The sequence below is a fragment of the Notolepis coatsorum genome (assembly GCF_963971535.1).
Source record: "Notolepis coatsorum genome assembly, chromosome: 8".
NCBI classification, from domain to species: domain Eukaryota; kingdom Metazoa; phylum Chordata; class Actinopteri; order Aulopiformes; family Paralepididae; genus Notolepis; species Notolepis coatsorum.
In genome coordinates this window covers 90,226,631-90,251,996 of record NC_140172.1, presented here as the reverse complement: position 1 = coordinate 90,251,996, position 25,366 = coordinate 90,226,631, and the positions used below count along the sequence as shown (strand labels likewise).

The window sequence follows — 25,366 nt, the reverse complement described above, 5'->3', positions numbered from 1 at the left end:
GGCTCACCAGGATCTCCCGGGGTCTTGGCGAGCCTGGTCCTCTTGGCCGGGCACGGCAATTGGAGACACGGTGTCCACCCCGGCCACAGTAGAGGCAATGGCCGAAGAAGAGCCTGGACTCCCGTTCGGCCGGGCTAAGGCGGTTGCGTCCCAGCTGCATGGGTTCCTCCTCGGTCACGGCTCGGGAGGGAACAAACCCACCAGTCACGGAGGGGGCAGGGCGGTCAGCACTGTAGAGGCGGCCGCCGGGAAAGGGAGCCCCTGAGCGGCGGTCGATGGCACAGTCGTAAGGCCGGCGAGGCGGAAAGACCTGAGCCCTGGACTCCCTGAAAACCCCCTCGGGGTCGTGGTACTCGGGGGGTACGTCTGGGGTACAGAAAACCTCCTCGAGGTCGTGGTCCTCGGGGGGTACGTCTGGGGTACAGAAAACCTCCTCGAGGTCGTGGTCCTCGGGGGGTACGTCTGGGGTACTGAAATCCTCCTCGAGGTCGTGGTCCTCGGGGGGTGCGTCTGGGGGTCCCCGTCGGGTTCTCTCCTGGAGGCGTCCGTCGATGCGGATGGCGAGGCTGAACAGGTCCTCGAGGGAATCAGGTTCCTCCCGGGTCGCGAGCTGGTCCCTGACTGCGTCACTGAGCCCACTCATGAAGGTTAGGCGAAGTGCTGGGTCATTCCATCCACTCTCCACCGCCGCCAGTCGAAACTCCAGGACGTAGTCAGTTACCCTGCCGCTCCCCTGTCGGAAGGTCCCCAACCGGGCTCCAGGGTCCAGACCTCGGGCTGGATGGTGGAACACTCTGCGGAGCTCCGCCACGAAGTCTGGATAGGAAAAAACAAAATCTGCCTCCATTGCCCAGGAGGAAGTGACCCACTGGGCAGCATGGCCTGAAAGCAAGTTCGTCATATAGGCCACTTGGGACCCTCTAGCAGTAAAACGGCTTGGTTGATGACGGAAAACCAACTCACATTGCATGATGAATGTGGCACACTCCTCGGGATTGCCGTCGAACAGCCGTGGGACGGAGAGACGGGGTTCCCGAGGTGCGGGATCTGCTGGGACTGCGGGGAATGCTCCTGAAGGAAGTGAGGGAATTAAAGCGTTAACGGTGTCGCTCAGCGTGTGAAGCTGAACGAGAATACCCGACTGTTGTCCTGCCAGAGCGGCCAGGGACCCTTGAATAAGCAGGACCTGCTCTCGGAGTCCCTGTACAGCAGCTGCAGCCGCATCCAGCTGTAGGCTGTGTTCCTTGGCTGACTCTAACTGGACTGCCGCTGCTGTGCTGACTCTCTTGCGGGCGCAGACCGCGCAGGCCAGTACGAACCCCTTGACGTCGTTCCTCATGGTGGGCCACCAGAATCGACGAGCCAGGAAGGAGAACGTGCGATGAACGCCCGGGTGGCAGGCGAACCGGCTGGTATGGCCCCACTGGAGGACCCGGGACCGGACTGAGTTGGGGACAAAGAGATGATTAACCGGTACATTGCCTGGAGCGCGATGGAAGCGTAGGGCACGCCTTACCACCCCCTCGATGCCCAAGGTGACTACTCTCTCTGTGTCGGCTGGGGTCGTCATATTGGTTGGATCGTAATGTTATGGTTTGACACCGACCCCAAACGCACGACACAAGAGAGTAGGAATTCAGAGTTGCCAAAAACAAGGGCTTGTTTATTGAGACTAATGAGCACAGAATAGGCAAGTCTAACAAGACAGGAACACAAGCAAGGGTGAAAATGTTCTGCTGCTCTGCAGCTTCTCCCGTGGTGGTAGTAGGGGGTAGCAGATGCTGACGTCTGAGCCGCTCTGCAGACTTCTCTCGGCAGAATCTCCGAGGTGATGCGGGACCCAGACGTAGTGCGTAATGAGTGCTGGAACAGCAGCGGAGCGAGCGCGTCGCCACGGGGAAAAGGTGTCCAAGAGGAAGGCTTCTTGGAATATCCTGGAGGTAAGGCACAGAGAACAACAGCAGCAGCAGCAGGAACGGAGAATGCAAACAGAAGAATATCAAAACGATCCAACAAACTTGAGTGGGGAAACGGGGTATAAATAATACGGGATTGATTGATTGACAAGCAGTGACAGCTGGGGAATGTGATTGAAAAGCGTGTGGACGGGAGAGAACCAATCAACGACGTCTCTGGGAAGAAGCGTGTGAATAGGGGAATGAAATGATTAACAGAAAACTTAAAGGGACAGAGCGAGTGGGAGAGCAGCGGACCAATCCTCACAGTACTTCAAGAAGCCTGTGGTGGGGAAAGAGCCAAACCTTACAGTGCTAAGTGCAGTCATCTTATGCAGCATCACTTTTCACATCAAAACAAAAGTAGAACTGTAATGTGGACTTTCTCATATTATTAACATTGACAAACATATTTACAATTAGCATTTTATAAAGTAGAACTGTAATGTGTACTTTCTCAGTCAGTGCTAAGTGCAGTCAGTGCTAAGTGCAGCATCACTTTTCACATCAGAACAAAAGTAGAACTGTAATGTGGACTTTCTCATATTATTAACATTGACAAACATATTTACAATTAGCATTTTATAAAGTAGAACTGTAATGTGTACTTTCTCAGTCAGTGCTAAGTGCAGCATCACTTTTCACATCAAAACAAAAGTAGAACTGTAATGTGTACTTTCTCAGTCAGTGCTAAGTGCAGTCAGTGCTAAGTGCAGCATCACTTTCACATCAAAACAAAAGTAGAACTGTATGTGTACTTTCTCAGTCAGTGCTAAATGCAGCATAACTTTTCACATCAAAACAAAAGTAGAACTGTAATGTGGACGATCAGGGTAAGATCTAAAAAAAAAATAATAATAATAAATTCAATTTTCATGGAAAGATCTACAGGGACAGTCTCAAAGATCGACCAGTCGATCAAGATCGACGGGTTGGTGACCACTGGTTTAGATGATTAGATTAGATTATTATATATGTATGTTGTGTATGTCATAAATGTCATGAATTGAAAATGGGGGACCCTGATGTAAACAAGACGAAAGTCTTTCTCTCATCTGCATCCCCTTAACAATTGTGTGTATTGAGCTGTACTGTACTGTACCCATTCTGCAATCTGTTCATTAAAATGTTCAATCAATCAGTATATATTTGTTATTTATTTTTGGTATAGTGCAAGCATAATTTAATGTTGCCCAGTTGTGGCCTGTTGAGGGGCAATACATATCAAAAGTTCCAAAACATCTATTGTGTTTGTATTTGTATGATCCACTATGACTATATAAACATAGTAATTATAATATTATATTTATTATTATATCTACATACATGGCATTTGATTGGAGGCTAGTCTCACTTTGTCCCACAGCAACATTAAAATTGTTTAGATTTGTGTATGTTGTTTATGTAAAAACTTTACTTGAAATAGTTAGTTACTTTCTGAAGTAACTAGTTAATTTTATAATGTGTAACTGAGTAAGTAATTTAGTTACTTTTTGGAAGAAGTAACTAGTTACTTTTTAAAAGTAACTTGCCCAACACTGCTACAGACATATCACATGTGGTCACATGACTGGTTGGTCTTGAGCCATATTTTTTGTTGACCTCTAAAAGTAGCAAGGGGGGCTTTCCCTTAGGGAAACAGGGAGACTATTCCACGTTTGGCTGCCTTTTATAGACAGGATGTTTTGGCCAAACATGGTCAGTCTACGTTGGACCATGCAGTCACCTCTGGTGTCTGACCTGGTGCCAAATCCAATGGTTCTTTTTTTATATATGAATTCCTGTACAGGATGGGGAGCTAGTCTATGTAGGAATTTGTAGATAAAACAAGCACTTTTTAAGACTTTGTTCCAGAATGTTACAATGGTGGTATGCCAATGGTTTTCTAGCAAATACCTTGATGGCTCTATGGGAAAGCTGTGCAATGGGTTTTATGACAGTGGCCCCTGCAAATAACCAGTTTGTGAAGCAGTATTCAATGTGAGAGAATATCATGCAATGCAGATACGTTTTTGCAGCATCAACTGTTAAAAAAGGCCGGTTTTGTCTAAAATTAACTTAATAAAAATGTATTGTGCGTTTCACTTTTTTGATGTGTTTCTTAAAGGATAGGTTAGAGTCCAAGATGACTATGAGGTACTTGCAATGGGAGACCAATTCCAATTCCTCCCCCAGAAACACATTAGGCCTTGTGATGCCAACTGGTCGTTTGCTAAACATCATGCATACAGTTATTTTTGTATTTAGCAGTAGGCACATGTTTTGCAACTAAAAAACCTTGTTTTTTCATGTACTGTACAAAAATGGCAGTGTCATCAGCATACTTCTGTACATTGAAGTCAGGGCATATGTCCGGCAGGTCATTGATGTACAGGGAAAACAGTAATGGCCCAAGGATAGATCTCTGTGGCACACCGACTGGATTGTCAAGATAAAGAGATTTGATGCCATAAACACACTGTTTTCTGTTTGTTAGGTAAGACTTAAACCATTGTATAGTATCTGCAGAGAAATTGAAATGAGATAACTTTGCCAAAAGTACTTGATGGTTGACAGTGTCAAATGCCTTATATATATAGAAGATATCTGTGATAATCGATATCTGTGTAACTGAAGGAGAAAAAATACCCATAAAAAGGCAAAAAGCAGGAATTTAGATGAATTTAGAATTAAGGGGTTTCTCTCAGTGCTCCTGATGGCCAGTCTGCTTACCCTTTATGCATCCATCTAACCAACACACCGTCTAAACAGCTAGGCTGATAATGCGCTCTTCCTCCAGGTGCTCAAGCTGGCAGCAGAGAGCGACCCCAGCGTCATTGTGGAGGGGAGTCTGAGGCTGGTGGGGGACTCTCTGTCCATGCTGACCCCCGACACCACCTCCCCCACCCTGCTGGCCACCTCCGACATGTCTACCTCCATCATGGAGACCACCACTACCATGGCGACCACCACCTCGCGCAGACAGCGCTCCCCGAGCTTACAGGATAGTATCACCAAGGTGGGTCTCACTGTCTGAGTGCATTTATGTAGTGATTTTAAACTGTCCCTGGCTCCAAAAAGGGCAACTAAACTAAGGGCAACTAAAAGCTAAAGTTGATTGTTTGTATCCTTGGTATGTGTTGCGCACCCCAGTAAGGGGATGCAACACAAGGCCACAGACATGGTAGGTGAGGGTGTAGTGACACAAAACCATGAAACAGTTTGCCAAAATAATAATATTTATTGACAAAACACAGCAACACAGAGAGCAAGGAGGACTACCAGTGGCACCAAATCAATACACAAAAGGAAAATACCCCCCCCCCCCCTTTACAGGCGCCAAACGCCCGAAAGTACAGGTGGTGGTGCTCACTCTAAGCTGGTGTCTCTAACATCAGGTCACCTACGTGATGCAAAATGTAGACCCCAGGGTATCTTCCTGTCCTCTAAACTAAACGTTGACGTCATCGGACTTTAAAAAAGTACCGAAATGTGGCACCGGTGGATATCACATGAATCGGCACTCGGTAGTATCGACATGATTCGGTCGATACCCTTGAGTACCGGATTCTGTACCCATTCCTAGTTTCCACTAGCATTTTTTTGACCGAACAAGATTCTAATTTACCAGCCAAATGTCAAATTGAATGGCCATATCATGTACTACACATGCGGTCATAGAGAAATGCATGAAAACATGGTTAGGCTGCGGCTGTACATTGATCCATCAATGAATAGATAGAAATTTGGATGGAGGGTATTACTGTTTGCTTGTTTATTTTTAAATTAGAAGCTAATGTGCCTTTGCAGAAACAACAGCTTTGGTGCATGGTAACGTATCCTTCAGTTCCAAAATGGCACCCTCTCCGAACTTTTCAAAACACACAAATCTGGCGGAGATGGACACAGTGTCAACCCTGTCCAACAAAAGGATACTCCTTATTGAAAATGAATACAAATCAGACAGACAGACAGACAGACACAGGTCAATGTAACGTTAGCTGCAGCCTAGAAGAAGTAATGTTAATCATAAGTACTTATCGGTTACAGGCAGGAGTCTTCAATAACGTTGAATGGTGATTTTGTGAAAGATTGGTTTGTTTCTTGTTTTTTATTGCTGGTACTTGTTTCCACACGTCCCTCTTCATTGTTAACCCTTTCACTACCACAATACAGAAGGTTAACCTTCTGTAGTGTGGTAGTGAAAGGGTTAACAGTCACCACATGTTGTCGTCTAAACAGACTTAGGCTTCTGTATGTAAATCGATGTCTTATGATAGATATCAACAATGTTGACGCTACAGGGCGGCTACGTGGCGTAGTGGGCAAGGCGCTCGCCACGAAATGCTGGAGACGCTGGGCTCGTCAGTTCGAGCCCAGCGCTCCACATTTGCTTTCAGTTTAGCTGGTCGTCCGTACTAATACACATTGGCCGTATTAGGGGGTAGGAAACTGATGGGTGGGGATCGGGCGTTGTGGACAGCGACTCCTACAGGTCGGTTTGTGCGCCTGCGCAGTAGAATCAGGAAGTGTCGGGGGCAGAGTGAGCCTCCCACGCGTTACTCCTCGCCACTGAGAGATCGAGCTGCGCAGGTGAAAAGATGCGACTGCTGTTACCTCAAGTACCGGAGGGGACTTGTGCTATGTATGACTTAGTCCACATTGCAGCCGGCTTGTGGGAGGCAAGAAACAGCGTCCGTGACAGGGGAGGGTTGAATTGGATGATACGAAATTGGGATGGGAGAAAATATAGAAAATGGGAGAAAAAGTGGATACAAAAAAAAATGTTGATGCTACCACTAATCATACAATGCTTCAGGTCAAAGTTCATCAACACAACATCAACCACTTTCAACAGGGAAGCTCTATAAGCCTCTCTACCCGTCACCATGATTCTCAGCGTCATCCTTGAATGTGAAAATGAAAGTGTTAATTGTTCATTTGTAGAAAAAATAAATAACGCACATCCTCCATTCCTTGGTGCTGAGCCAAACTGTAAAAACAGTAGTACATGATACAAAGCGGGGCTCGCAACTCACTTTTGATGCTCCAATGTGTTTTAATTGTGACAAAAAATAGCAGATACAACGTTTCGACCCTTCCGGTCTTTATCAAGTATGAACACAACAGGAAATTGCATCTTTTTTATACAGGGAATTAAATGAATAAATTAGCTATCAGCCCCACCTGGTGATCAGGGGTGGTACCAAGACTTGCATGATTTTCTTATACATTTTAGACATGATTTAGTAACGATTTTACCTTTTACATTTGACATTTTTTAGGAAAGATCTTTTTGAGAAATATACATATTAAACACAGTATTAGACACGATTTATTGCATCTATAGATAGGCAGCAGTGTGTAAAGTACTTTCTTTGGACCTGGTCCAGGTCCTAGCCCTGAAAACAAAAACATTATTAATTTGTTAATGTCTCCACGGCTTCCCTCTGCAGCTCCAGAGTTCTGATGACATCCTGGTGGCCTCAGCAGAGTGTCCTCGTGACGACGTGGACCTGGAAGAGTGTGAACCAGAAACGGGTCAGTGTGGTGAAACTTTGTCCCAGGCTTTAACTCATTCTGCGCCAATGACTAAATAAGTCGGGTTAACTCGCCATCGCTTGAGCGCCAATCCAGAGAAAAGTCGGGTTTTAATCGTTATTTCTTTTATTAGCTATATCCATTCATTTTTCATCCATCCAGCCTGATGTTATCATTGGGAATGGGTCTGAGCTCACAAAGGGCAAATACCGCCGCCTACGCCTTCCAGCCGGTATTGCGGTATTGTATTTTGCATGTTGACCAAAAGCAACTCACTGACAATCAACGGTGTTATTAGATCCATAGCTATAATATTTCATATATTTTAAGCACTCGCAAGTTTTGCAGTCTCCCCATTGACTTACAGCGTTGGCGTTCTACCCAGAAGGTAAACAGCGACCCCTGGCGCTGAATGAGTTAAAGGAACATGTCAACATTATGGGAAACGTGCTTACCGTCTTCTCCAGAGTCAGACAAGAAGATATAGTAGATTCTTAGCTTTCTACTGAACGCACAGAGGGGACATTGCTATCTATCTTCTTGTCTGACTCTGGAGAAGATGGTAAGCGCATTTTCCATTATTTTGGTGTGTTCCTTTAAGCCCGGGAGATGGAGAGATGGAAAAGGCTACTGTTATATAATACCTTTTTCTTTTTTTATGATTATTCAATGTCCCCCAGTTAAAGGGAGAAGAGAGATGAAAATAATTATATAAAATAAAGAGAAAAAAATGTATACGGTTATATAATACTGTTTCTTTTTCAGTTTCTGATTGTTCAATGTCCATCAATTAGAGGGGGGTGGTGTGGTTCAACTTCAGACAGTTGATAAAACTTAGTTTTAAAAATTTCAATAAAGATTTGTCACTTGTTGGAGAAACAGGCCCAGTTTTGCCCTGAAAGCATTGACAGCACTAATCATGTCACTCATATTCTTACCTTGCTTTTTCTGACGCAATGTCTGTGCAAATAGCCCCAAAACAAACCTTGCTATTCACAAAGCATGCGCGGAGGGTGAAATACAGTGCTGACTGCATTGCCCTTGTTGTGGAATATTTTAAATCAGCCATGACAGTGAATTATAGACATTTAGACGAGTCAATTTGTATATAAAAATAGAACATTGTTTATTTTCTGTGGCCACAGAAAGAGTATCCTCAGTTTACAATCATAGAACCAAATATGTACTGTGAGGATGTGGCCAAGCAGTGGAAAAACTGTAGTCAGAGGCAGGTTGTCATCGCCCGGTGGTTGGTGTTTATTTTCAAATGTTCTTATGCTTCCCAGTGGGAAAAACGGGAAAAAACATATTTAACACAACTAGACACAAAAATACATTGCAAAAACACTCCAATTCACAAAGATTGGCGATAATTGATATGCGCAGTTAAAGTGACGCTATTTACGTCTTCAGAGAATTGGTGGTAACTAAGCAAATTAGTGGCCAGCGTCTCCGGTGATCCGTTGGGTTAGGTCAGGGGTCGGCAACCTGCGGCTCCGAGGCCGCATGCGGCTCTTTAGCCAATCAGCTGCGGCTCCCTGGCCCAAAAAAAAAGATTTTCTTTAAAAAAAAAAATTATTCATTTGCTTTCACGACTAACGATGCAGGCTTACCTGTATGCCTGATATGTGGTGCGAAATTTGCGAACAACGCAAAATTTACTTTTTATTTTATAGATTTTCCACAAATAAGGGAAGGACTCTAATAGAGCTGCATAGTTCAGGGTTTTATTTCAAAGTAGGTCTACAGATGCCAGTGTTTTTTCTCCTTTTCTGTGTTTTATTTCAAAGTAGGTCTACACATGGTAGTCTTTTTTCAAAGTGGACTACTTTTTATTTTATAAATGTTCCACAAATAAGGGAAGGACTCAAATATACCTGAATAGTTCAGGGTTTTATTTCAAAGTCGGTCTACAGACACCAGTGTTTTGTCTCCTCTTCTGTGTTTTATTTAAAAATAGGTCTACACAACCAGTGTTTTTTCTCCTCTTCATAAGATTTTGAGGTTTTCCTTTGTTATAACAGGTAAAAACAGCAATAAAAGTTATTTTCTTTTCTTTTTGTTGCTTTATAATCCCATTAATGCAACAAACTGTGTTCTATAAGTATAAAGTATAATAAATCGCAAATTACTTTGGGTATGCAATTGTCAGGCGTTTTATGCTAAATGTGGGGTATGCTTGGGGATATATAAAACGTTATACACTGTGTTATCTTCATTTTAAGGGTACATAGGTTGTGCGGCTCCCTGAGCATTTTATTTTGTGGGAGGGGGAAAAGTGGCTCTTTTGATAGTAAAGGTTGCTGACCCCTGGGTTAGGTAATAATCACAATAAAGAGAATAGAACCTGCACACTCATATGCTCCAGAATACATTTTTTATTTATAACATTTCGTCAGGTCCAGAAATAGAAGCTGGAAACACTGGTCAATTAAAAGTGTATTCTGGAGTATAATATACTACTGGGAATGCGGGTTCTATTCTTTTAACTAAACATTAAATCCAACTTCATTTCTCACTCTAAAAATATTCCTAAATCTGAAAAATCTTTCATTGGCACACAGTGCATAACTTCGGCCGAAAGATTCAGCACCATGGACAGGTCTGCTCAAACTAATTTATTTTGGAATGACATGACAAACGATTTGGTACCATCTGGGTGGGCAAATTCTATATGTGATTTTCTTATTCCTATACATCCTTAGATTGTGTTTTTATACGATAGACAGTTTGGTTTTGTAACTTATTAGTGGTTAACAAAAAGGTTTTCGCTAAATAAGTCTCCTGCCATAGTCAACCTTCCTACACTGAGCTATATGGTAACTTTCGCACACTTACGCCCTACAGGTGAATGACTCAGGTACATACAAATGTGATCATGGTCATGTCTCTAAACCCTACAACCCGACATACGAGCAAATCTATGAAGGGGAGCAAGATATGGCAGGATACTTTTGAGAAAACTCGGTTTTCGTTAACCACTAATAAGCTACAAAACCAAACTGTCTATCATAGCAAAACACAATCTAGGGATGTATAGGAATAAAAAAAAAAGAAATCACATCTAGAAGTGTTGGTACCTAGTGCCCAAGGACTAGAAGAGCTACAGTATTGATTCATCAGGACTTCCAATTCGCAATCATAGAATTGAAGCTTCTGTTTTCTGTCTGCCATTGTCCTAGGACATGCATACTGTTGCATGGGCAGTATTTATACTATTTTACCATATCAGGGGAAAATAGCACTCAGCTGCTCCGTGAGCCAACAACGCTACCAGATATCAGGTGCAAATTGCACTCCACGAGCCACGAGATATCAGGAGAAAATTGCACACCGCATGGGTGTGTTTGCGCTAGTATATCATTCACGCATCTTTAGTGAATAGGTCCTTAAGACGGAATAAATAGCGGGCGCAAATCACACACAGTTATTAAGGGTGCTATTAGTGGGCGCAATCCCTTCTTTGTGAATTCACCCCATAGAGTTGTAGTAAGTAGATATAGTCCGCTATGATTGAGGTTTCATTTATGCATACGGTAGATTATTAAAATTTTCTTTCTTTACATTTTTTACATTTTGGATTTGCTTGGCGAGCTACTTATTAATTCAAGGGCATGCGAGTTACCGGTTGTACCGGCTGTTGGAGACCCCTGATCTAGGAAAATACAAATATCGGATTGGGACTCGGTATCGGCACATGCTCAATATTAAATGATCGGAACAGGATCAGGGTCAAAACAACTTGATTGGGACATCCAATTGATGATTGAGCTGTGGTGCAACCTACCCATATTAGCTTCAACCAAAACCACTTTATAACACCAGCTGGCCAGCCAATTGTATGTCCCCAATCCCCACGTATCAAAGCAGTCTCCAGGTGTCTCCAGCGATTATTAAGAGTTATTTCCATTGCATTAATGATTATGCATTTCCATTGTGTATGGACTTTCCTTTGACATGGCTCTAATCTTCCTGTCCTCTCCGTCTTCTTTCTAGGAGGAGAACTAGTCTTGCCCATAATAACGGTAGATTCCCTGCAGCCCCCGTCCGTCTCCACCCTCCTCCCCGCCATTCCCCCTCCTCTGCCCACGCTGCTGTCCCCATTTGAAACCACTAAAGAGTCTTTCATCCGTCTGCCGCGCCCTCCTGCTTGTCCCCCCGACCAGGAGGACTGTGGCGACGCGGCGGAGGTTGAGGCCTCCTCTCTGGCTTCCGGCGAGGATTCGGACGACGAGGATTTCTATGAGAACAACCGGCCCCCTGCCACCGGCGTCACGGACAGGACGGTCCTGCCTCCCCTGGCCTCCGACGGCGACGGCATCCGGACCAAACCCCACAAACCCCAACGCCCTCTACACCCTCACGCTCCCACGACCGCCGACCCCGAGCTCCTCCGTATCCCCGCGGGCAAGATGAACAATCGTGACCGCGTGCTCCTGCCTTCCCGCAACACGCCGGAACTCACACCGGACCACGTGCCCACATCCCAGCCCCCTGACGAGGAGGAGGAGGGCCACCCGGGGGAGAAGAGCCATCCCGACGCCGTGGAAGTGATCAGAGAGTCCGGCAGCACCACAGGGATGGTGGTGGGCATCGTGGCAGCTGCCGCGCTCTGCATCCTGATCTTGCTGTACGCCATGTACAAGTACCGCAACCGAGAGGAAGGCTCGCCGCAGGCCGACGGGAACTTTACCGATACGGACCCTGTTGAGGACACCGGAGACGCCGCTGCGGTCAAAGACAAGATGTCCGGCACGGTCGCTGTGGCCAAAAGTGCCGGCAAGGGCAAAAAAAGCAAAGACAAGGAATACTATGTCTGAGAAGCTCTGTTTCTTCAAAGAGAAATTCCACCCAAATCAACATTTAGGTTGTAAAACTGCAAAAAGTGGACATTCATTTAAAAAAGATGTGTTTGTAATTTTTAAGCTTTGAGTTATTAGCTGTCAAAGAAAGGAAAATGGTAAAGCAGTGACTTCATCCATATTAAACAAACTGAATTTAGTTTTTTGTATATTAAATGGCCAAATTGACAGAAACAGAAACAAATCTTGGCAAATTTCTGGAAAATGTCTACTTGTGTCTGTCTGGAAATGTCTGCGGATTTATAACCTAACTTCTGGTGGAATTCCCCTTTGAAACTATCCAGTCACTGTCTTTTCCTCTGATTGTCCATGCTGATGGTTCTGTTAATAATAACAATGGAAAATACAAACAAAAAAAGGAAACATGGAATTATATACGACAGAGACCGTAGCCTTTGAGTCTAAGTATATGGTATAAAATGAATGATTTGAATGAGACGTCAGAATCCGTGCCGTGCCGTCCGTTCCATGTCCACAGCCGTGCTGCTCTTGTGAAGATGTTTGTCTGTAAATAATTAAGTGTTTCCATGCACGCAATATTCCACATACTAGCTAACATCCTGATGAAGATCTTAGTTGGGAGAAACTCAACTGTTTATATGCCACTTCACGTCACCGATATTCCTGTACACACAAATAATGCTGCGTTGACATGGATTCAGGCAGACGGCAAACCGGATATCATTCTAGTGAACAAGAGCAGGGCAGTAAAATTACGTGAGACCGGCAGAGAATACCGGCAACGGTAACGATGGACAACATTGCAAATGTTAAAAATATCAAAACTGTTTGCCGCCGTTTTCTGTTTGCTGCCGGAATTTTCAACCGGATGTTACATGACTACAATGAACATGAAGAAAACATGTTGTCTGGACAATCGCACGCTAATCAATTTGTTGCAACAATAGCTAGATTTATAATGATCAGAGCTTGAAATCGTACTGAGATGTTGCTAAAAAAAAAAGCTGACATAATGCAGCCGATTACACAGGGGTGGGCAGACTACCAGGACATATATTGAAAGTTTGATAAGCTATATTATTGAACTATAGCGTTAGCAGATAACTAGTCTGCTCAAAGAGCAAACTCAAATGAACGCTACAGTACTAGCTAATATTATCTAGCTTGCTGATAAACAATACCAACATCACCACAGCAAGCAACATGCTGCGCTGCCTTTTCCCAGGCCGTTTTTCTCTGCTGTTTCCCATGCCGTCCTTAAAAGTGCTGTTACTGCTAGATTGTCTGCCTGCATCCATCTGAACACAGCATAAATACCATATTCCTGAACCAGATCATCTGCCTGGATCCATCTGAACACAGCATAAACACCACATTCCTGAACCAGATCATCTGCCTGAATCCACATGAACGATTGGAAATGGGATATGGGGCATTTATGTGGGTCAACTCAAAAACGGAATATTTTAATATCTCAAATGATATAAGAATATTAATGCACACATATATAAATGCGTATACACATGTATCAATTGTGTGTATGTACAGGTATCAGCGGATAGGAAGTCTTGTCAGTCTTGGTGGTCTGAATGCCAAGTTACTGTCGATTGATTTAATTTGAAGCCTGTATAGAATTCTCAACAACAATATATATTATAGTAAATTGTGATACCTTGATATAATTTACAGTAAACAAATTAGACCATCGCCGAAAACAATTGGTTGCCTAATTCTTATTCTACAGTAAGACAAATTTCCCATAAACTCCTGTTGCTTCCCATTACAAAGGATATTTTGCCGTATGTTCCCGCCTCCCAGTAGCACCCTGCATAGATTTATTTTGAAGAAGGAGAGTCTATGCTAAGTTTCTAACTGTGTATGTGAAGTTGTTTTTGTTTGGAGAGGCTTACAGCAGTTCATCAGAACTCTAGTGGATTTGACACACTCAATATACAGAGGCTGCCATTGGTCATGGGTGTAAAGTACTTGAGTGATTGTACTTCGTTACAATACTTAAATACTGTTTTTGGGGATTTGTACTTTACTAGAGTATTATTAGGTTTGTATACTTGTACTCTTTACATTTCAGAGAAAAAAAACATACTTTTTACTCCTTACATTTAAAATACAGACCTACAAAATCTTGCAGGTCCAACCATTTTAATTAGTATTTGTTTCTCTGGCCGAACTAACATTAACGTTATTAATCCATCAAATCCCCATCAATGGAAAATGAATCCGCCCATACCCATGCTGATTGGTCCTTGTGCAAGACTAGAAAGCGGCTATCAGAAGAATAGACAGTCAGAAAAAAAGTTATTATCTTTACGTTTTAGTAATTAAGTACATTTAAAAGTAGAAACTTTTTTACTTTTACTCAAGTGTGTTTTTAGCCAGATACGATGTTGAGACGGTACCCATACTTTCACTTAAGTATAATTTCTGGGTACTTTTTACACCCCTGCCTGTGGTCTCCTTTCACTCTCACTCTTACGTTCTCATCCAGTCTCATCGGCCTCATCATATTTTCTCAGTAACCCTAACCCAATGTACGGACATTGAATTGACATAATGATATTTATGAAAATCCTCCAGGCTTCTCATTTAACCAGGATAGTTGATTATAAACACCTTTCTTATTTAACCAGGATGTTTGATCATAAACACCTTTATTATTTAACCAGGTTGATTGATCATAAACACCTTTCTTATTTAACCAGGATGTTTGATCATAAAGACCTTTATATTTTAACATCTGATCATAAACACCTTTCTTATTTAACCAGGATGTTTGATCATAAACACCTTTATTATTTAACGAGGATGTTTGGTCATAAACACCTTTATTATTTAACCAGGATGTTTGATCATAAACACCTTTATTATTTAACGAGGATGTTTGATCATAAACACCTTTATTATTTAACCAAGATTTAATCTTTGTCTGTAAATTCAGAATAAGAGGTGACTTTGACATAGTTTATGATTATTGATATGTATCATTCCACACACAGTCTTGTGCTGCTCAGACTCCACCTAATACACATGGACAACAATCATCACAAGCCTTGTGCTTCAAAAGTGACATATTAAGTATCTTATCAACAATTTGATATGGCTTCCCTCAATCTTAAAGTGTTTCGCAAAGAACACTATATCTATATCTAATTGCAATCATTGATTTTCTAAACCTTTCTTCCCCTGTGAAACACACACCAGAATTAAAATAGATTAGTTCATTCCCTGCCTGGCTAGCCTACATAATCTTGGTAAAAATCTTTACAAACTGGGCTGTACCAGGTAAGCAGTGTTCCCGGCTGAAAACACCTTTACAAACTGGGCTGTACCAGGTAAGCAGTGTTCCTGGCTGTAAAAACCTTTACAAACTGGGCTGTACCAGGTAAGCAGTGTTCTGGGCTGTAAACACCTTTACAAACTGGGCTGTACCAGGTAAGCAGTGTTCTGGGCTGTAAACACCTTTACAAACTGGGCTGTACCTGAGTTAAGCAGTGTTCCCGACTCCAGAAAGCACAGCTAATCGATTGAGCTAATTCATCCCATTGTGACATCATCGAGGGGAAGCAATTCTGAACAGCTTGTTATAACGCATGTCAATCTGAAGACTTCAAACCCTTGACCAAACGGCAATTAGTATACGGTATGTAATTTTTCCCACAGCACCTAAATAACATTTCAGACTGCCAAAATCCATACAAAGATGATGCAAAACCCATTTTCCATTACTGTCCCCTTTAAAATGTATTCACAAAAAGAAGCCAATCACTAGCCTCGCCCAGTTTTGGGTAAATATATTACCTCTGTATAGACGCCTTACTAGTGGTGGTGTATTCAAATCAACCTGGGAACACATACTTAATATACACATTCACACACCTGCCATTAACAGTCTTCTCCTGTTGGTCCACTGAGCAGCTCCTCTGAAGCAGCTGTGGTGTTGGGTGCCTTGCTCAAGTCATGTGAGTGAGGGGAGCGTGTGTCTCGTTCCACCTCTAAAGTCATGTGAGTGATGAGGGGAGCGTGTGTCTCATTTCACATCCCGGACCCATGATTATTTTCCTAACCAGTCGGTGGATTCAAACCGGCAACTTTCTGGTCACAGGTTGGCTTCTTGATCCAAATCACCAAAGGAGGAAGATTTTCTACTGGCCTCTTCCTGGATTCATGGAAGTGGGTATGCTCGTGAAAAACCACAAAAGCACACATAAGAAATATAGGAATATAGACATCTGAAGACGTGAAGTTATTTTCTGTAAAACAAGCTCAACTTGTATTCTGTGTTTTCTGTTTTGTTTTGTTTTCTACTAAAAGACAATTCCATCCTGAGATTAATTCTTGAAAGTGTGTGAATTGTATTGATATTTCTCTGATATTTCACTGTATATCTTGTTGCCATTCTTGCTAAACGTGTTGCATTTTTTAAGGTTTGGGAAGTTGTGGATTACATGTAACAGATGCATATTATTGATTGCATATTATTGATTGCATATTATTGGTTGGACTGTAATCATTTGCAATTACAGCTCCTTTCACTTTCAGAGAGATGCTACAGATCAGATTATTTAAAAGGGATAGTTTATTTTATTTATTTATTATTATTATTATTACATTTAATTTTTTACAATAAGTAGTATGAAATACTGTGGGCGGCTAGGTGGTGTAGTGGGCAAGGCACTCGCCACCAGTGTGGAGACGCTAGGATTCGCGTGTTCGAATCCAGCTCTCCACATTGTTTTCAGTTTAGCTGGTCGTCCGCAGTAATACACATTGGCCGTATTACGGGGAGGGAAAACTGAAGGGTGGGGATCGAACGTTGTGAACAAGCGACTCCTACAAGTCGGTTGGTGCGCCTGCGCAGTAGAATCAGGAAGTGTCGGGGGCAGCGTGAGCCTCCCACGCGTTACTCCTCGACACTGAGAGATCGAGCTGTGCAGGTGAAAAGATGCGACTGCTGTTACCTCAAGTACCGGAGGGGACTTGTGCTATGTATGACTTAGTCCACATTGCAGCCGGCTTGTGGGAGGCAAGAAACAGCGTTCGTGACAGGGGAGGGTTGAATTGGATGATACGAAATTGGGATGGGAGAAAATATAGAAAAATGGGAGAAAAAGTGGATAAAAAAAAAAAAAAAAGAGTAGTATGAAATACTGGCCAGTACTGTAATCGATGCATAATCATTAGTTGACTTACAGAGTCTTGGAGTTCTGACCCGGGTTCTGAGGCAAATCAGGAAGCTTCAGACTGGCAACAAACCGGGTCTCGGTTAAGTAAGACAACGCTTATGCATCAATCACACTACTGGCAATTATTTCATACCACTTAACCCTTTCACTACCACACTACAGAAGGTTAACCCTTTCACTACCGCACTAGATACGGTTAATGATAGGTTATGTATATAACCTAGTTATATGAGTACTGGCTGAGCGTCTCGCTCTTCGCCATATTGAGATATACCTCATCTCCAGTACCTATTGTACTACATGAACGAAAACAAAGCACCCTTGCACTTGACCAGGCCCCGCCCCAGTGACCTCCTATAAGTCACCAGGCGTGGTCATACTCGCCCTTCCTCGGGAAAAGTTTTCCATCAGGAAAAAAAACCCTCAAGGGACCTCAGGGCGCGCTAAGAGCGAGACGCTCAGCCAGTACTCATATATCGTTATATACTCGTACTGGCAATCGCGTCTCGCTCTTCGCCATATTGAGATATGGGGCAGAGCAGACGCGAGGCCCGACAAATGTACCCCCTGAGGACCCGCAAGCCCTACCACCAGGGGGGAGGGGAGTCCCGTCACCCCCCCTTCCTAGCGAAGAGTGGGCGGCAGTCAACTCCACCCAAGTGCGAAAAAGAGGGAACTAGAAACCCCTAAAACGCACAGCACAGGCGGGACCACGTGTGACACAACACCTCGTGGCACACACCCACACAACCCTGCTAACCCACCGAAGGGTGGGACGCAGGGGAGGTCCCAGACCTCAGAACCGCCTGGGAGACAGAACCCCCAGTCATGTCCATGAGGTAAAACCTAACGAAGGGACCCGGGGAGGACCAGGAGGCCGCAGCACAGACGTCCTCCACCGAGGCCCCCCCTAACAAGGCGGCAGAAGCCACCACTCCACGAGTGGAGTGCCAGGGGGGGCCAGCCCAGCCAACGTGTAGCAAAGGGCAATGCCCTCGCACAACCAATGTGACAGGCGCTGTTTCGACAGTGCCTTACCAGCGCGAGAGCCACCGTAACATACAAAGAGCTGATCGGTAGCCCTGAGGTCCTGAGTCCAGCTGAGGTAAACCCCCAAAGCCCGGACTGGACACGACAGGTGAAGGCTCGCCTCTAACTCACCAGCATGAGGAGGCGGATGAAACGCCTGAACCACAATATCCCAGGAGCGAAAAGAGCTCCGGATATTTTTTGGCACAAAGACTGGATTAGGCCTCAGAGTCGCACCGCTATTGACACGAATAGACAAGCACTCAGGCCGCACCGAGAGAGCACAGGGCTCACCCACGCGCTTAGCGTAGGTGATGGCCAGCAGGAATGTAGTCTTGAAAGACAGCTGTTCCAAAGACGCCTGCTCAAGAGGCTCAAACGGGGCCTCGGACAACCGGCCGAGGACTAATTGAAGGTCCCAACTCGGAGACAGAGAACGTTTCACCGGCTTAAGGCGCCGAGCGCCAAGCAGGAAACGCTTCACAAGAGGGTGGCTGAACAACGTAACGCCCTCAAACCCCTCATGACAAGAGGATATAGCCGCAGCATATACCCTCACCGTCGAAGCCGACAGTCTATCAAAAATAGACTGAAGGAAGGTAAGGACAGCGTACAGGGGGCAGGACACCGGGTCCCAGCCCCCCACCTTACACCACTCTTGGAAAATACGCCACCTACCCGCGTAAACCGCGATAGTGGAGGGAGCATGCGCGTTCCGGATGGTGTCGACCACAGAAGGGTCCATCCTATCCAGACTCACCCTCTCACCAGCCAAACCATCAGCGGCTGGCCCAGCACAGGGAACTGCCACAGAGACCTGTGCGCTTGAGAGAGGGCCCGCGATGACCAAGGAACAGGCCAGAACGCCCATAGCCAGCCGCCCGCCGCCCGGTGCAGACGGGGGGAGCGTACTCCTCCCTGTCTGTCGATATACGACGCTGATGTCGTATTGTCCGTCCTGATCAAAACACCGTTTGAGGACCAGAAGGACCGCCTTCAATACCAACACATTGAACGTAGCGCAGACCGGGCAGCATGGTCTTGCCAGCTGCCCCCTACTGCGTTGGCCCGACGCGTCCCCAGTGAGGGAGGCGTCGGTGAAAACCATGACGTGTGTCAGCCTACTGCCCATGGGGACCCAGAGGGCGAGGTCCCCCAGTACTGACACAGGAACCTTAGCCGCTTCCACTTGCCTCTCACCGGTTCTATTTCCATACTGGAAAACCACCTCCGTATCCTCCTCATGAGGTGAAGAGGAGGCCAAGAGGGACCACGGAATGAGCAGATGCCATTATACCGAGCAGGCGCATCACGGACAGCGCCGTAACCGTCCTAGGATGAAACCTCCCGAGCGTGTCGATAACATGCTCTGAGAGGGATGCCCATAGTACTCCACCCGTTGACTGGGAAGAGGAGTACTCTACTTCCAGTCTACAGCAAACCCCAGGCTGGTGAGGAATTCCACCACCTGCCTGGTATGAGACCTGATGATCCACCTTGACCGCCAGAGGACCAGAACGTCGTCAGGGCAGAATACACTTCGTAACCCCTGACGACGCAGAGGCCCCAGTGCGGCCTCCACGCACTTGGTGAAGATGCGGGGAGCCAGAGAAAAGCCGAACAGCAGCCTCTGGTACTCATACGCTAACCCTGCAAAGGAAGCGTAGGTAAGCCCTAGGATGGAAGATCGGGGATGCGAATATGCATCCTACAGGTCTATGGAGGAGAACCAGGCCCCCACCTGACAGTGTTCAACAGGTAGGAGACGTTCCAAAATGCTGAACCTTCCCATGGGACAGGTCCAGCATGGGTCTGACACCCCCCCCCCCTCCCGATTTCTCGGGCACCAGAGAATACCGGGAGGAAAACGCCACGACGATGGCTTGCTTCGCCCACAGAGATTGGATCTCGTTGACCAGAGCTGTCACTGCTGGTGACCCTGACAATAGGGTCTGTACCAAACCTGAAAACGGGTGGGGTTGTGTAAATACAAGTCCCCGCCTCAGCGTTCTCTCCATCCACCTTGACATATGGTACTGCTGTAGCCATATGTGATGATACTCCCAAACGCACCCGCCGCCATTTGGCGCAGGTCCGCTAGGAACTGTAGATAGGCGGCCCGGTCCCACCCGCTGTGCGTAGCCAACCCTGGACCCGTGCGAGCAGAGCGTTCCATGGAGTCGGGACATCGGACCCTGACAGACCCTGACTATATAGTATTGTATATTAGTACACTACACAGTATTGTATATTATATGGTAACTCAGTTACGTCTACTCTGCATCGAACATTGTACATATGTCTATACTGAACACTGTGACCTCATTTTTTTACTTCTAATTTACATGCTATACTATGTTATTTTATTTCATACTTATCTTGTCTTGCACAGTCTCTGGAGCGTAACAGTAAGAAGCATTTTGTATAAAAGTATTCTGTACTTCTGTATGACAACTATTAAAGAAACTTGACACTACCCACGAGGCAATCGCACCCAAGGGGGGACCCCGACAGAAAGTTGACAGACGTAACACCAGGCTCAACCAAACACAGCTTATGGTGTGGGAGCCGCTTGACAGCACAACATTCTCACGGACAGACCCAGTCTCAGCCATCAACTGGTTGTCAGCCCCTGTCCCCATGAGAAGCGAACGTGGGGCCGCCTGCGTTTCATTGAAGACACGCGGCCCGCAGCCAAAGTAAACAAATCAGAGCCCCTTTTCCGCTGATGTTGGGGGAGGGAGTGATCGGAGAGCGGGCTGCACACAGCAGGACGGCGACGGTTTCTCAGGCCGTGCTCATCCAATGTAGCCGATCCCTCGGCCGCCAAGGCTGTCGGCCTTGTGGACACCTGTTGACGTAACGCCCAGGGTACCTCCGGCGGGGGAAACATGGCCGCTGGTCGAGGGCCTCGCCACAGCCAATGGCGAGGCCGTGCTCTCACCTCTGGCTGTGCGGCGTGAGGTGGTGTGGGGCCTAGGTCAAATACCACCCGCGCTCCAGTGGAAGACCAAAGATCTCACCCCCTCAAAGGGAGACTAATCCAACCAAGATGTCTGTAAACAAGCGTTGACAGCATCCTAGCCCTCCCTGCGGTTATAGCTTGCGGCTAGGTCAAAGCTAATAACGTCAAAAACCTTTGCGCAATGTTTCAACGTCGGCTGGCCCTCATGGCCCCCGCCACCAGACACCATTTTTGACAGAAAAAACAGCAATTCGAGCCCACCAGCCACCCGCCGGGCCGACTCACCTCATGGCGTCGACCGGGCGGGGCACTGTTTCAACATGCCAGAGGCAAAGGACTGATGTCACCTGCTTCATAAACACGGAGCACCAGTGGTGGTTGCAACCAGCAACCTCCACTGTGGTGTGCACCCATGAAGGGGTTAATGAATAAATGAACTAAAACATCACCAACACACTGTAGAATGGACTAGCCCATACACACAACGTTAAGGGGATGCGGACCAGAGAAACCAGTCCCGCATACCATTCATAATATTCACAAAAAACACACCAGCCCCAGGCCTCAGCCCATTCACCCACAAAAAGGTAAACAAGCCCCCGTTAATACTCCCAACAGTAGACACCGATTGACCGTCAGCATGAATGGTTAAGAGGAGGGAAGACCTTTTAGAAAGACAGCCCTCAGCGGAGAATCAAAAACAGAAACAGTAACCCAGCATATAGCATAGCGTTAGCCGCGCGCTCCAGGATAACCGGGAAAACAACAACATTTACCCAGATATCCTGCCCCTTGCGCCAATACACAACTTGGTTGTCTCCCGGGACAACTCGAGCAAAATCACCAACGCCAGCATTGTTATGCCTAGTGGCGCAGATCCTACCTGGACGCGAGTTAGCCCGATAGCTAAACATCGCGTGACATCCCTCGATCTGCTGTCAAAAGACAAGGAAACCCAGGACAGGCCCGACGCGGAGATGCATTGAGATGCATCCAGCTGCAGGACCGCAGAACCCATACGAGGCGCCGTTGGAACATGCCGAAAAGATTCCGGGGGCTGGAAAATCTCCGGCGAAAACCAACATTGTTCAATTTCCCTCTACATTTCATCACAGCTAGTTACATGGGATGCAAAGCACGTCCATGATGGAAAACGAAAAAGAGGAAGGGCGAGTATGACCATGCCTGGTGACTTATAGGAGGTTACTGGGACGGGGCCTGGTCAAGTGCAAGGGTGCTTTGTTTTCGTTCATGTAGTACAATAGGTACTGGAGATGAGGTATATCTCAATATGACGAAGAGCGAGACGCGATTGCCAGTACGAGTATATAACCGTCTGTAGTGTGGTAGTGAAAGGGTTAACCTTCTGTATTGTCACAGTGAAAGGGTTAACCCTTTTGGTAGTGTGGTAGTGAAACTAAGGGTTAATGTGTAGGCTATAACCTGGCCCTCCTGTCATGAATATTTAGCAGAAAACTAAGACAGAGAGACTCATATGCCCTTTTCACACAGCAGCCATGTGTTGACTTGTCATAGATAGGTAAACAAAAGGTGTAAGATATAGATCTAGAAGATATAGATATTGAATATTCACGATTCTATCTCTTACATTTGTTTACCCGTCTACAACGAGTCATAATGTGCTGCTGTGAAAAGAGTATATTGCGGTCGTCACCTGTTGGCTAAGCTGGAATAGCATAACTAATTTTCATCTAAAAAGTTGTTTAAAACCTAACGCTTACCTTCACCTCACTGGACACCTCATGTCCCATCGTAACCTGACATTTATTTTTTTGGTGATGATCATAGATTTTCAAAGATATAGCAGTTTTCTACTTTGCAGCTTGGCCGTTTAGTGGGCACCATCTATTATAAAATTGGGTTAGTGGCATACTCCTACGCAGAGAGTTGGACGACATTCCACTGTCAAACATCTCTGTCCAAAGAGGACGTAAAGTAACCGGTGCTACTTATTCTCATATTATTTTCCCTTAATATATTGAATAAATAATAATATATGAATTGTTCTCCCTATTCTTTTAGTCTACTTCATATAAGAACCGAAAATGGATTTTTGAAAAGTTTAACCCTTGTGGACCCCTGGTCATGAAAACTACTTTTTTGAAATATTTTCTGTGTGTGTGTGAGCACAGCGGTGTCTGTGTTTATTATTATTTCATGAAATTGGGAAAATATCTTAATTTTACATTATGTTCATTGTGTCAAAAGCTTATAATATGAAACACTCTAGAAAAATAGTTATAAAAATAGTTATAGTATATTTAGTGCCTTGTTGGTCATGTTTTCTACTCCCATCTGCTCCAATGTTAAAATGGCATTTTTAACCATTTTTAAATCTGCTCTCATTCGTTAAATTCTCGATATATTTACCAAACCTTTGCATATTCCACAACCTAATGACACAGACTAACGTTAGGGTGTGCTGTTACCGATGTAAAACACATGGTGGCGTAATCGCTCTACAGATAACTTTGCCACAATTCAGGGGAGGGTGAGAGAGGCTGTGGCGGGCTCCGGTGATTGAAACTGCGGATACATGGTTTGGGGTGGTGGGGGGGGGGGGAGCGAGTGGATTTTCAAAACAGAACCAGAGGCGAACCGGACCCCGTAGTCCACAGCGTGCCATACGCCGAAACAGGAGCCCCCCATAGCCGGCGCGCTCCAACGAGGAAGTGTACTGCACGGAGCACCTCTGGTCCTCCTCCCACCACCGACCAGAGTTCAAGATTCCAGCCGGCGAACCTGCGTCGAACCACCGCAGGACATTTAGGTCAGTATGAGCGCTTAGTAACGTTTCGCCTCAAAGCCGTTTCTGGCCGAACTAGTCATCGAATCTTTCATCTTTTTTTTTATTCGTATTCAGAGGTATTGGGAGATATATTTCGAGATATTTCGTTGAGTAATGTTGCGGCGGAAATGTGTAGAAATATGGTAAAAAAAACGTTGTATCAAACAAACACAGATTTGAGTGGTTATAATTCCGAAATATGAGTAATCTGTTGAGAGATATATTGAGATTATGCTATTACTGTTAATCATGGGGAAAAAAAAGTTTTAAAAATAGTAAACAGTTAAAATTATATGGCTTTAAACATGAGCCATCATTTCATCTCCTAAGCCCAGTGTGGCCTGTGTGCAGCCATGGAAACAATGATGAACGCAGCCATAAAGATATGGTTTCCTTACGTAGAAAAGACAGTCTGTTTACCTTTTCGATAACCAACTTTAACACTGCATAACTCATAAATGTTCAGACAAGCTTAATATTTTGTTATTTGCATACATGCAAATTTAAGTTATTAAAGCATTTATTTTCAAAGTAATTTAGTGGCGAAGGTCAGTTTTCGTTACATGAGGCACTTGGGACAGGCTGTGTGACATAGAAGCAGCTCTGTGTAGTTAAGATGGAAACATAGGTCCACGCGCATAGGGTGGATTTTTTTTTCATCTCCAGTTTTTTTCTTACCTTGAAGTGTCTATTTTAAGATTCTGCCAAGTAACAGGTTGAAATAATGTCCCATGGGTTTTTTTTATTTTTATTTATTTTTTTAACCTTCTCTTTCTCCTATTTTTCTCTGATTTTCTCCCCGTCCCAATTAGTCGATGTGCCAATTCCCCCCCTCCCCTACCTGGTTGCGTTTGTTGTACGCGCGTTCTCCCACGAGTCGGTACAAGGGTGTCCTGATGTCGAACGCACGCTTCCTCCAAGATGTGCACCGTCAAGCCAGTGACGCTCTTTCCACTTGGCAGCGAGGGCTCTCATTGGTGAAGTGTAACGCGTGGGAGGGCACGCTATCTCCACCAAGTCCTGCCCCGCTTGCGTGAATACTGTACTTTGAATGAATGAATGAA

General features: G+C 45.1%; 1 protein-coding gene across 1 annotated transcript in view; it reads left to right on the top strand.

Annotated features, from left to right (window-relative positions):
- LOC311233505 (neurexin-2-like) overlaps positions 1-12,295 on the top strand; it is a gene marked incomplete at both ends in the record, with an annotated part of 583,916 nt that extends 571,621 nt beyond the window's left edge. The window contains 3 exons of the mRNA XM_084320472.1: positions 4,735-4,953; positions 7,391-7,475; positions 11,472-12,295. Coding sequence (XP_084176598.1) covers positions 4,735-4,953; positions 7,391-7,475; positions 11,472-12,295 — 1,128 coding nt within the window. The remainder of the gene's footprint in view (positions 1-4,734; positions 4,954-7,390; positions 7,476-11,471) is intronic.
- Between the last annotated feature and the right edge of the window lie 13,071 nt (positions 12,296-25,366).